Here is a 13,380-nt window from a genome sequence, read left to right on the forward strand (position 1 = left end):
GACAGTGGCTACTTCCGCTTTCCAGCTTGGCAGGAAGACAAGCTGTACTCCAAGTACAGCCGGCATCTCTGCAGCAGCACAGGCCCCGGGACACTAAGGGAGGGTCCCCCTGCTGAGGAGCCGAGTGGAGGCCCAGCTGGCCCCAGGGTGCGGGGCAGCCCAGGACAGCGGCCAGTGCTTGACATGGCAAAGTCTGAGGGCATTCCCGAGCGACCACCACCTCCTGGTCTCATAGCACTCTGGGGAGGCACCCGCACAGCCTCTGGAGGCCTTGTCCACTTGCCCTGGGACTGAAGGCCAGCCACACCCTCATGCCCGATGGGGAGGTGCCCTGGACAGCCGGCCTCTTGGAGTAGCCTGGCCTGGCTCATGGAGATGGGGATGTGGCGCTCGGGCTGCATTCAGAGGAGCTGTGCGGGGGCGGCTCCACCACTCGCTGCCCATCCCAAGGCCAGGGCCCCGCCCCCCGCAGGCAGGACCCCGGGGCCAAGAGGCCGGAGCTGGCCGCAGTGGACCCACGAGACCGCCTGTGTGGAAGGGGTGCAGGCCCAGTGCCACGCGGCACTGACCTTCCTCTGCTTGTGCCGGGCGCGCTTGGCGGCGCGCGCGCTGCTCACGGGCTTGGGCTCGGAGCTGTTGATGAAGCGCAGCAGGTCCTCCACCCTGCGGTGGTCCTCCAGACCCTCCCGCTCCGACAGCGGGCCCGCCTTCTTGGGCTGCTCTTCCTTCCGCTTGGTCAGCCGGAGCCGGAGCTTCTCCCGCATTTCCGCGTAATTCCTGCTGGTCGGCGCGGCTGGAGGCTGCGGCAGGCAAGCGGGGATAGAAACCAACCCTCAGGTTTCCGTGATTTCGGAATCTGACAGATTTCAGACCCTCTCTCTGAAAATGACCATCACCTTGACATCAAGGAACACCAGCTTATTGTGGAAAGTGAGGAACTAAACCAAGGGCAAGAAAGAGAAACCTATCGTGCCACCCCCTGAAGGGAGCCTTCGTGCCAACCCGTTAGGCTTACATATTCACGAGAAATCCGGTGAAATCCGTCCAACTGTGGACACAAGTGCACATTTTTAAGGTGAAAATCCCGAAGCAGTGCTGCCGGAGTTGTGCGCCCACGAGGGCAGACAGAGCCAGGGAGGAGGCGGCCAGCCCCGCGCGTCCTGCCGCCCGCCCGCCGGCTCCTCGTGCCACTCAAGATGATGGACGAGCCAGCCAGCAAGTGCCGCGCGCTCCTGGCCTCAGACACGGCTGCCAGGCCGCCCGCCCGCCCGCCCGCCCGCAGCCACATCCAGGGCTCCAGTCTCTCGGCTGCACCCCCGGGGCTTCCACGCGTCCACCCGGTAAAACTCACAGCTCCGACCCCGGCAGCAAGGAAGACAGAAGCAAAAACAACTGGGATGAGCTCAGATTAAAAAGCTCTTACGCAGCAGAAGAGAACGCAGTGAGATTACACCACCATCCTACTGGGCGGGGGCGCTCACCCGTGTGGACCACAGGGCTGACACCACGGCCGACCACGGCGGCAGGTGAACGGGCACCTCCCGGGGGAGGCAGAGGCCCTCGATGCAGGAACGACACCTGTCTGGAGTGTCCGCAAGGACATGCTGCCGCACCCCGGGAGGGGCAGGCATTAGGAAAGCCCTCAACGACAAGGGGCCCAGGACGCTGCTGGTGACCATCCTGGAATGTGACTGGATCTACCTTGAAAAGCTACAGCAGGACATGCCGCTAGGCCCGGTGCCTCTCTGGCATCTGCACAAAGAACATGGCGCCAAACGCCATCAGCACTAGCGACGGCCCTGGTGCCCGGGTGAGAACGCCTCAGACCCGAGGAGAGAGAGAGCGGCCGTTTACAGCCAACTGGAAGGAGCCGAGGAGACCATGTAGTGAAGCAAGGACCGTGTAGTGACCAGCAGAGAGGAGAGAGGACGTGTGCACAGCCGATGGCTGCACAGAGACTCAGAAAGGCCGGCGGTGGTGGGAAGGCGATGGGCCCAGCTACGCGCGAGCCGGGGGCAGGACCCAGTGCACTGGACAGGGGCCTGCCTGAGGCCCCGCGGCTGCTCGGGGACAGCGACCCGAGGACACACACATGCTGCCCGGGGCGGGGGGGGCCCTGTTCCTGTAGCACCGCGTCCGCAGCCACGCTCGGGAACAAGCCACGCCCCCAAACAGGCAAGCTGCTCAGGAAGACGCGTCTCGCACGACCGACCGACACTGCACGCCAAGGCCGCTGGGAGGGAGGGCGCTCGGTGAAACAAGCCAGAAGGAGAGTCTCTCGTCACCGAGCGCCCTCCCTCCCGACGGGCTCACGTACAGGAGGAACACAGGGAAGCGACAAAGGGTCAAGAAAGAGACAAAACCTGCAGGTGACCATGGAGCTGAGGCCCCAAGCAGGGGCGGGGAGGGCACAGGGACCACAGTGACGGGCCACGTGCTGTGGGGGTGGGAGCCTGACAGGGACCGCACCCGAGGGAGAGACATCCAACGTCGTACAAAAATGAACAGTAACGTAAGAATGTAAAAGAATATTGGGCCTCCCCGGTGGCGCAGCGGTTGAGCGCTGGGCTGCAAAGCTGCCCGCAGCCTCTGCAGCGCCGGTTCGATCCCCGGCTGCCGGAGAGGGTCCCACATGGCGCGCAGACCTCTCCTGTGGCCCACTGCTCCCCTCAGCAGTGTACTTAGTCACTCTGCCTGCTCTACTCTCCTCTTTGGCTCTGGTGAATTCTCTCACCCTCCCGTGCCTCTGACTGTACCCAGTGCTTGTATAAATAAATAAATATATAAATAAATCTTAAAAAAAAAAAAAAGAATAAATCAAAAAGACAAAACCCTTTAAACCATATAAAAAAATAAACAGCAGCAGCAGCGAGCTTTCTAAGGTCCCGAGGCCAGGGTGAGGGGCGGTGGCGGGGAGAATAAACCACAAAGAAAACCCGGAGCGAGGACGGCCCGGCGGCCGGCTCTGGACGCGCTGCCCCTGCGTCTCTGAGGCGAGCACAGCCTGCAAGCGGCGTCTCCGTCTCAGACCCCGTGTGGGTTTTACCTGAGCTGCCAATAAGGCCGGGTCTGGGCCCCGCGCACCCACACCACCCCGGGGCCTCCTGCGGGCCCGAGTCTTGTCGGCCCGCCCAGGGGTGACCCCCCACTCCTGGGGGTGCCCTCCCCCGGGTACCCCGCGCCCTCCAGGGACTCACCCCGCCGTGCCCGAAGAACTCGCAGTAGCAGCAGTCGCAGTACTTGCCCTCCTTCTGGTTGGTGGACGTGGAGGTGCTGGAGCTGTGCTCGGAGCAGCTGTCCTCGTCTCCGCTCTCGTCCCCGTCGTCCTGCTGCGGGTCGTAGGTGCCGTTCTCACAGCGGTGCCCTCCGCAGTCGGGGTCGCTGCAAACCGCACGGGGCGGGTCAGTGCCGCCTCCCCAGGCCCCCGCCCCAGAGCAGGGGCCGAGGCTGCTCGGGCAGCGGACACCCAGCCGCAGGTGAGGTGGCACAGTCTCGCCACGGCCTGGCCGCATGCTGGGGCGGGGGCCCGCGAGGGGGAACCCGAAGGCAGTGGGAACTCTTAGAAAGAGGCCCAAGTGTGCCGTGTTGCCCTCTGCTGAACGGGGCGGGCCCCAGCTCCCAAGAGGGCGCGGGCCTTGGCTGGCCGCTCACCTGCAGACGCTGGGGGGTGCGCTCACGGAGCCGTCCGTGCTGGGGGGCGGGGGGGCCGCAGGGCCGGGGCAGAAGCTCTTGCGCGGCTCCACGAAGCCCGGCGCCGTGGTGGCCGTCTTGGGGAACGCCGGGGCTGGGAGGTTTCCCAGGTGGGGCGTGGGGGCGGGCGCGAGGGCGGGCAGCGGGGCCAGGCCGGTGGGACTGCTCCTGGGGGCAGCGGGCACGGCGTGTCTGTGGTCCTCCTTACTGATGCTGTGGAAGACGTCCCCTGCAAGCAGGCCCCAGTCAGCACCAGGGCCAAGGACCGGCCTTGCGCGGCGCAGCTCGAGACCCCACAGCACAGCCGGGGCCAGGAGCTGCAACTCTGCGCCCTCGCCACGGCTCAGCATGGAAACCCGTCTCCCAGACGTGCCCCAGCGAGCCTGCCCCAGCGAGCCTGCCCTGCCGGCCGCCGACCTCCCCGGACCCCACAGCGCCCAAGCTCCTGAGTCGAGGTCAGCGGGACCGTCAGGATCTACAGTCTCCTGACTTGATTTAACTGAAGAAAGTTTTTTGCGTGAATCCTGCAGGGGCCCCGTGGGCACCCTCCGCTCCAACTGTGTGGAGAGGCGCACTCAGGCACCCCCAGCAGATGCAGAGCCCCGAGCTGGCTCTCGCTGCCCCCAGGCCCTCTGCCCACCTCAGGCTTCCAGTGCTCCCCCACCCCCGCCTGGGGTGGGCCCTTCAGGCCCCTGAGGCACATCCAGGGAGGAAGCACCTCCAGCGGCAGACACGCGGGCCGGAGGGCGGGGCCCAGAGCCGCGGGAGCCTGAGCCCAGGGCTGGCGGCCGTACCTACGGAGGGCGGCCTCTTGGACGACACTCTGAACTGGCTGTTGCTGGACTGCACCGTGGTGGCCGTGCAGGAGACGGAGGAGGTGGCTGAGGAGGTGGCCATCACGACCTTGCTGGCTTCCGTGAAAGCGTCTTGGAAATTGTACAAACATTTCTTTCTCGCAGTGTTTTTTTTCTCTTTACTCTCTGCAGGCGTTTCATTGCTAGACGGAGGTGGGAGGGCTTCAGGTCTCGTTTCTGAGAGAGTTGGCCCTAATACGTCACTCCCTTCAGAGAAGAACGGGAAGATTTAGGCGTCAACAGTAAATGCCACTGAGGTGAGCCCCACGGACCTGCTCCTGACTCGCCCCTCAAAGGCTGGGCTGCCTCGAGTCGGGACCCCTGGGAGGACACTGGCCAACCAGCCTTTATCTACGAGAGAAACTGCGCCCCTGCTATGTGCCAACTCCCGTGCTAGGTGCTTTTTGGGGATGCGCGTTGCCCAACAGCTGTTTTAGCTCAGGTTCCGAAGCTACTCCTATTATTCCCACCCTCAAGATGAAGAAGCTGAGGCTCAGAGAGGCTAAGCAACTTGCCCAAGGTCACACAGCTAGACACCTAAGCACAGACCAGATGTAAGGCCAGCTTGTGGTTCTGAGCACATGCAGGGGCTGACGCGGGGCCATGAGGGGCTTGAGCCACATGACAGGTGAGGTGGGGGCACCAGCTCCCTCAGGAGCGGCAGGCCCTGCTATCTCAGTGACAGCTGAGCCTTGGCAGCTGGGAGGAAGCAACTTGTCAGAGGCACAGGGCCCATGTAGGGCCGCCACAAAAGAGGCACGTAAGACACGCATTCAGGTCCACCAGGGCATGACCACCCACTGTGCACGGCTCAGAGCCGGGGGTCCCCGCCTGAGGACCAGAGGAGAGACACCAGACCCTGGGAAGGAGACGCTCAGGCGGGGGCGGCTGTGGGCCATGGCAGGCACGGGGTGGCCAGTGGGCAGGGAGGGCTGGGCCCCGCCCTTGGCTCCTCCCAGGGTGTGAGGCAACCACCATGGCAATGAACTCAGCGCCGCAATTCAAACCTTCAAGAAAGTTTAACGAGTTCCTTACCAGAAACTGTGTCTGGCAGGAAAGTGCCAGGATTCCAGTCCTTATCATTCATCATTTGCGCGCCCCACAGACTTATAAACTTAGAACTATTCCACTCTGGCGTGCTCCCGAAACAGCTCGGGTAAATATGGTCCTGAAGAGACGCACTGAATACCTGATGCTTGTTTGTGTGATTCTGAACAGGTGCTGGCGGTAAAGCCTACAAAAAAAAATGCTCTAATCACAATCAGGATCAATAGTCTGTTTCCCGGCGCAGACGACAGAGCCGTGGGCGGCCGCGGTCCCGAGTGACGTGGGAGGCCAGGGGCGCCGCGCAGGCTTGGAAGCGGCTAGTGTTTCCAACAGCCTCAGGGCCGCGACTGCTGACTCCCGCGCAGCGACGCCCGCGCGGCATCCCGCCACGCCGCCCAGGAAGGCGACTGTGGAGGTGCAGAAAACGGGACCACCGGCTGGTCCCACCCACAGACGGCCTGGGGCCCGCGGCCCCAGGGGAGGGGAGCCGGAGTGCTGCTCCCTGCTGAAGACACCAGGGCCCCTGGTCCAGAGGGGGAACCCAGAGTCCCAAAGGTGGCTGGCCCACCCTTGACCCTGCTGCCCGCCGGGCCACTGGCACGAGGGGCCTCCGGCTCCTCCCTGATGTGTCTGCGCTCTCTGCACCCACATTCTAGGACGTCCCCCCCCACCCAGCGAGAGGTGTGGCTGCCTCCACCCCCAAGGCCGTGGCCAGGACCGTGGGAGGCCGCCCGCTGAACACCCACGGCCATGGTCGTCATCTGAGAATGTACCAGTGATCATCAGAAGCTCCCATGTCTCCCTGCCCTCGAGTTACATAAGCTCCAGGGGTGCGGAGGGCTGGGGCTGGGCCTACCCAGGCTGCGGCATGTGGCCACCCTGTGTCTGGCACTGCCCGAGCAGGCGGCTGGGGGGGAGGGAAGGAAGGGTGGTGCCGGGCCCCAACCTGCAGCATGCAGTGAGGGGTGAGTGTGTGGACTCGCGGGGAGGGTTGGGGGGGGACTTCCAAGAGCGGGTGATGGCTGGGCAGAGGGTGGGAGGGAGGGCGCAGAGCCCCCACCCGAAGGGTCAAACCAGAGGCGGCCTCGAAAAACCTGGCCCCCCAGAGAGGGCAAGAGAGGCAGCGGAGCGTGACCGCAGGAAGGACGCATGGGAAGGGCGGCCCAAGTGTCCGCTCGGCCTCAGGCTGTGGCGTTGGACTCAGACACCAGCCCCCCTTCTCCTAGCTGTGTGACCTCAGGCAAATTCCTCAATCTTCTTGTGCTTCAGTTTTCTCATCTGTGATTTGAAAATGCTCCCTCCAGGTTGTGGAGGAACGAAACCAGAGGCGCCAAGCACGTGGATCCTGGGTGCGTGCTCAGGGGTCTGTGCGCTTCCTGAGAAGGGCCCCAGACACAGACCGGGCCCCACTCCCCCGCCAGCGCCTCAGAGAAGAGCACATGGGGTGGCAACCCAGCAGTCGGGCCCTCGCACACCTGCTGACTTGAGCGGTCAGAGAGGACGTTCGGGGCATGGATGGGAAGAGACCGGCAAGGCTGGCCACCAGGGCAAAAGCAGGAGCAAATGCCCTGGTGGGCAGTGCTGGCGGTGAAGAGGCAGGGACAGCACCCCAACAACCTCCAGCGCCTAAGAAGTGGCGGCCAGCTGAGAGCTGCTTTGCTGAGAAGGACTGGTGAAAACTAAGGAGTCCCGAGGCCCTTCTGCTGAGGAGTAGACCCCAGCTCCTGTCACGCCACCCGTGACCGAGAAGCGGCCCTGCCGCACAGCCTGGTTGCTGAGATGCACTGGCCTGGGCATGCCACCTCTGTGCCCGCGGAGGGCCAGGCTCCGCCACTCCTTTCAAGGCCCAGCGCAGCCTCACCTCCTCTGCACAACCTACCCAAGCCTCCAGCAGCTGGTCTCCCCTCAGACCTGCACTCCCTCTGAAGGGATGTCACATATTTTGATTTTTCAATTTTTGTCTTTGTCTTTCTTTTAACCCCAAGACCCTTGAAAATGGGCTCTAGACTTAACGGATTCTGTTTTCCTGGCATGTAGCACAGGGCCTGGCACCTACTGGATGTTCAATAAAAGCTGAGCTCAGCACGGAGGAATCCGGGAAACACAAACTAACGCCCCTACAGGGGCAGCCTGTGCCCCAGAGCCCACCAGCCCCAAGAGCAGACGAGTTTCCTCTCAGAGAAAAGAAGCCTCTCTCTGTCAGCAAGACCGGCACCCAGGCCCCCGCAGCCCACTGGCTGTCAAGTGCGAGGCGAGTCTCAAACACGTGGGCGATGCTGCTGGATTAGGACACTGATTTCCGTCTTTGCACCAGTCCGCACAGCGCAAAGTGACAGAAGTTTCGATTGTTCTTCAGACCGAGGCAAAGGTGATCTTAGAAAAGCAAAAGTTTTGCTTTAAATGAAAGTTCTGACAAACACACAGTCGACGCCACCACCACATGCTGCTCGCGCTCGGCGGAAGTCGGCAGACCCAGGCTATCTCGTCACCACCTCTGCCGTCCCAGATGGGCACAGACAAGAGCCGAGAAAGTAAGGTGGGCCTGACAGAGATGGGACAGCAGAGGCTCGGCCAGAAGGCAGCCCAGCGACGTCCCAGGACACGGGACATTGAACTGAGTGCCTGAAGTCTATGTTTTTCTCACTAGGATTGTCAAGATGCCTCTGAGGACGGGAGGAGGCCAAACGCCACCTTTGTCTGGGCCTTGCTATTTCTCAGGCCAGAGACCAGAAGGCAGATCACAGGGGACAAGGTGGCCCCACAATGCACTCGGCCACGTCCCTGCTTCCCTCACAGCTTTCCCCCTAGATTCCACCCGGACCACGCTCACGCCCCGGGGTCACTTCCAGGGACACTCCTGCAGGGGTGGGCTTCCCCAACCTGGTGAGGGAGGCAGTAGCCGACCAGAGCCACTCAGGAGACCAAACTCACTGAGGCTGTTTCAAATACTCCTCATGCTCCCAGGGGAGCAGTCACCTTCCCTCCTCCTTCTGCCCCCCCCCAGGCACTTTCCTGCCTGGAGATCATCCCCTAACCTGGAAGATACTGACAAACTGAAGTTGGCACCTAAGTGGCAGATTAACATAGAGAATCACTTAACTGTAAGACTAATACAAAAAAGTTCTTGGAGGGGCCTCCCTGGAGGCGCAGGTGTTAAAGACAGTGCTATACAGTGCTGTCAAGCTACTGGCAGCCACTGCAGCAGAAGTTGGATCCCCCACCAGCCAGGAGCAGCCCATAGGACACAGACCTCTCCTGTCTCCCTGCTGTTTCCCTCAGCAGTGTATTTCAGTCTGCCTGTTCTGCTCCCCACTCTGTCTCTGGTGAATCTTCTCACCACCCGCAACTCTGGCCTGTACCCCAGCTCTTGTATGCATAAACCAATCAATCTTTAAAATTAAAAACAAACAAACAAACAAACAAACAAAAAACTGTGGGACAATTTCAAAGGATGTAACATGCTAATTGGATACCAGAAGAAGGAAGGAGACAGACAGAAGAAATGTTTGAAATCCTATGGCTAAGAACTTTCCAATATTAATGACAGACACCAAACCACAGATTCAGGAAGGTTGGAGGAAACCAAGTAGAATAAATACCCCAAGTCAACACTTAGGCATCATATCCTATGCAAAGTGCAGAAAACCGTAAAAAAATCTCAGTGCAGTTTGGGGCAGAGGTGAGGGAGGAAACCCTCTACCTACAGAACAAGGAAGAGAATCAGAGAGGACGTGTCACCAGAAACCATGCAAGCAAGGGGACAGTGCAGTGGAATATGCTTTAGAGTATGAAAGAAAAAACCACCAACCTAGAATTCTGTATCCAGGAGCTTATCCTTCAAAAGTGAAGGAGAAATAAAGGCTTCCTCAGACAAACAAAAACCGAGGGAACTCATCGCCAGCAGACCTGCCCTGTAAGAAATGTTCAAAGATTTTCTTCAGGCAGAAGGAAAACAATACAGATCAGACACTTGGATGTACACAAAGAAAGGGAGAGCGCTGGAGAAAGACTATGTAAAAATCTCATTTAAATTATTATTTTTTTTAAATTTTTTTTTCTTTTTTCTTTTTTAATAGAGGCATGTTTTATTTATTTGTTTGTTTATACAAGCACTGGGCACAGTCAGAAGCGCGGGAGGGTGAGAGGATTCACCAGAGCCAGAGCGGGGAGCAGAGCAGGCAGAAGGACCGAAGGACACTGCTGAGGGGAGCAGCGGGCGGCAGGAGAGGTCTGCGCGCCATGCGGGACCCTGCTCCGGTGGCCGGGGAGCAGCCGGGGATTGAACCAGCGCCGCAGAGGCCGCGGGCAGCTTCGCAGCCCAGCGCTCAACCGCTGCGCCACCGGGGAGGCCCTCATTTAAATTACTAATTCATAAAAAACCCGTCTTAAGTAACAATAGCAGCAATGTACAGGGCGATCGAGGCGGACACCTGTAAATAAGGACAGCAACACCACAGGCATGGGGACGGTCTGTTAAAAGGAGCCTGCACTACACAGGAAGTTTAAGAGTGTTCTTTGAAGGGGGGGCTCAGATTAGCTAAAATGCATATTCTACATTCTAGGACAACTGCTAATTTTTTTTTAACAACAAGTTTACTAAGAAAAGACAAAAAAGAGAGACACCTACAGAGACACAGATGAGCAGTCTCAAAAGGTAAGAACTGCCACAGCTGCTAAAATTTTTTTTGAAGTGTAACTGATACGCTATGAAAGGAGATAAATGGGATCAAAGTGCCCAATTATAAGTCGAGGAGGCAGAAAGAGAAGCCTCTGGTAATACATAGGAAAGTTACAAAGAGAATTGCTGTTAATAGGGTGGTCCTGCATCAAGTCACTTTAAACATGAATGGTCAAATATACCAAAGGAAAGACAAAGACTAATGAGTCTATTTTAAAAAAGTCCCAACTACATGAGTCTAAAAGAAACCTATTAATTAAGTATAAAGATTCCTTTAAGCTGTAAGTTAAGTGGATGGAGAAAAATATACCATGTTGGCACTAATCAAAAGCTGGAATGACTGTACTGATTTCAGACAGCTTGACTTTGGAGCAGGGAAATCGCCAGGAATAAAGAGAAGGGCATGGTATAAAGATAACAGCGAATTCTCTAAGACATATACACCTGACAACAGAGAACCAAAATGAATATGGCAAAAAGAGATAAATATAGGGGAAAATAAGGGAATTCATTATTATTTTTAAAAAATATTTTCATTTATTTATGCACACAAGAGCTGGGGTACAGGCCAGAGGTACGGGGGGTGAGAGGACTCACCAGAGACAGAGTAGGGAACAGAACGGGCAGATTAACCATAAAGTATACTGCTGAGGGGAGCAGCGGGTGAGACAGGAGAGGTCTGCTGCGCCATGTGGGTAGCTCCCTGGCCGGGGATCAAACTCATGCTGCAGTGGCTGGTGATAGCTTGATAGCACTGGGACTTTAATCCCTGTGCCACCTGGGAGGGCCCCGTGATTTCATTATTACAGTTGGAGACGCAACACTCCTCTCTCAGAAATGGACAGACCCAGCAGGTAAAAAAATCAACAAGGATATGGCTAAACTCAACCACACCACCCACCATCTGGATCGAATCAACTACTTTGCCCACAGTAAATGATGACATGTTCTTTACGAGGTGGCATGGGGGGGCGTCTTCCTGGTGGCACAGTGGGTTGAGCGCTGCGTTGTGAAGCTGTCTGCAGCCTCTGCAGCAAATGTTCGATCCCGGCCGGCCGGGGAGATTCCCACATGGCGCAGCAGACCCCTCCTGTCTCCCCGCTGCTCCCCTCAGCAGTGTCTTTGGTCCGTCTGCCTGTTCTATTCCCTGCTCTGTCTCTGGTGAATCCTCTCACCCTCCCGCACCTCTGAACCCTAGTTCTTGGATAAATAAATAAATCTTTAAAAAAACAAAAACAAGGTGGCATGACTTGGTGGCAATCCACCAAGACAGACCGCATTCTAGACCATAAAAAAAAGTTACAGATTAAAAAAAAAAATAGAACCCGTGCAATGTATGCTCTCAAATCCTAAAAAAATAAAGTCAAGTCAGTATTAGAAAGACAGCTGGGAAATCCCCAAATATTTCCAAATCAAATTCCCTGTTACATAGTTTTAATTTTATTTATTTATTTATTTATTTATTTATTTATTTATTTATTTATTTATTTATTTATTTATACAAGCACTGGGTACAGTCAGAAGCGCGGGAGGGTGAGAGGATTCACCAGAGCCAGAGCGGGGAGCAGAGCAGGCAGAAGGACCGAAGGACACTGCTGAGGGGAGCAGCGGGCGGCAGGAGAGGTCTGCGCGCCATGTGGGACCCTCCTCCGGTGGCCGGGGAGCAGCCGGGGATCAATCTGATGCTGCAGAGGCTGCAGGCAGCTTCGCAACCCAGCGCTCAACCCCTGCGCCATTGGGGAGGCCCATAGTTTTAATTTTTTCTACAATGTTTTTTCTCTAGCACCTCTCCAGTATTTTCCTTTGGCAACTACTTTTAACTTTTTTTTAAACTTTTTAAAAAAGATTTATTTTTATTTATACAAGAACTGGGGTATAGACCAGATGTGCAGGAGGGTGAGAGAACTCACCAGAGACAGAGTGGGGAACAGAACAGGCAGACGGACTGAAGACACTGCTGAGGGGAGCAGCAGGGAGACAGGAGAGGTCTGCGGCGCCCTGTGGGTAGCTCCCCGGGTGGCCGGGATCGAACCCGCGCTGCGCTCAACCCGCTGCGCCACCGGGGAGGCCCTACCTTCAACTTTCAAAAAATATATTTTAATATATAAATGAAAGGTATATATTACTGTATGACATTTAAAAATAGTCTTTCAGGTCTCTCGATTTCAGGGAAACACGTCTCTCACGGCGTTCACGGCAAGCACCGAGCGCCACGTGCTCACCCACACACTGGCTACAGGATGGACTGAACAGCGACACAAACCCTTGAAGATGACAACTGTCGTTTCATCACAGCAGAGACTCCTAATGGTTCCGGCAATGCAGAAACAGGGAGATGAGCAGGGCCTCGATGCACACCACCGCCCCGCTCTTCAGCAACACTGTCACCCGCCAGCTACACCGAACATCATGCCAAACCATCTGGCCCGAGAAAGACAAGTCAGTGCCAGCTGACAGCGCTGGGCAGGCCACTGAGCCCAGCCAAGCCCAACTAGCCCCAACAACACAGACGCGTCTTGCATGACCTGGTAAGTGACAAGCAAGTTTGTTTAGAGGAACAAACACAAAAGTGTTTATACCAGGTGTAAATAACATTTTCCCAAACATATCTCATTTTTCCAAATGAAAATGGCATCCAACTAATGTATTTTAAATGAATTAATAATGAGTCTTGACATCACTAAGTGGTTGATGTCAGACGTAACAGCCTGTATTGGGCAAGTGCTTCTGTCCTCAAGTCTTTCACATCCACCTACTGGACTAAAGCTTAGGATTATCAAATAAGTAGATTTTAAGGACAGACAAAGCTCCCACAAAATGTTTTTCTCCTCCTTTATGCTTCTGTAAGACTAGAATGTACTGAGAAAAGTGTCAGGGGACACTAGAGCTAGTGTCTCACCAGCTCGAGGAAGAACCAATTTCACTTCACTTGCAAATTTTTAGGAACTATTCTTGAGTTGCGTCTAGCAGCAAGAAAGTACAACAGGACGTCTATATGCCTTCGCAGGGTGCAGCAAGAACCAGGGCGGGGCTTCCCGACCTCCTGCGTCTGCCCAGCCCACGAAAGCGGCCCGGCTTGACCACGTACCTGAAATGCTGCTGAAACCCCCC

The 13,380-nt window shown here is 57.0% G+C and overlaps 1 protein-coding gene across 1 annotated transcript in view; it reads right to left on the reverse strand.

Annotated features, from left to right (window-relative positions):
* FAM193A (family with sequence similarity 193 member A) overlaps positions 1 to 13,380 on the reverse strand; it is a gene marked incomplete at both ends in the record, with an annotated part of 59,273 nt that overhangs the window by 8,049 nt on the left and 37,844 nt on the right. The window contains 5 exons of the mRNA XM_084234261.1: positions 570 to 800; positions 3,198 to 3,381; positions 3,652 to 3,919; positions 4,485 to 4,751; positions 5,580 to 5,778. Coding sequence (XP_084090387.1) covers positions 570 to 800; positions 3,198 to 3,381; positions 3,652 to 3,919; positions 4,485 to 4,751; positions 5,580 to 5,778 — 1,149 coding nt within the window. The remainder of the gene's footprint in view (positions 1 to 569; positions 801 to 3,197; positions 3,382 to 3,651; positions 3,920 to 4,484; positions 4,752 to 5,579; positions 5,779 to 13,380) is intronic.

This window comes from Talpa europaea (genome assembly GCF_964194135.1).
Source record: "Talpa europaea genome assembly, chromosome: 5".
Taxonomy (NCBI): domain Eukaryota; kingdom Metazoa; phylum Chordata; class Mammalia; order Eulipotyphla; family Talpidae; genus Talpa; species Talpa europaea.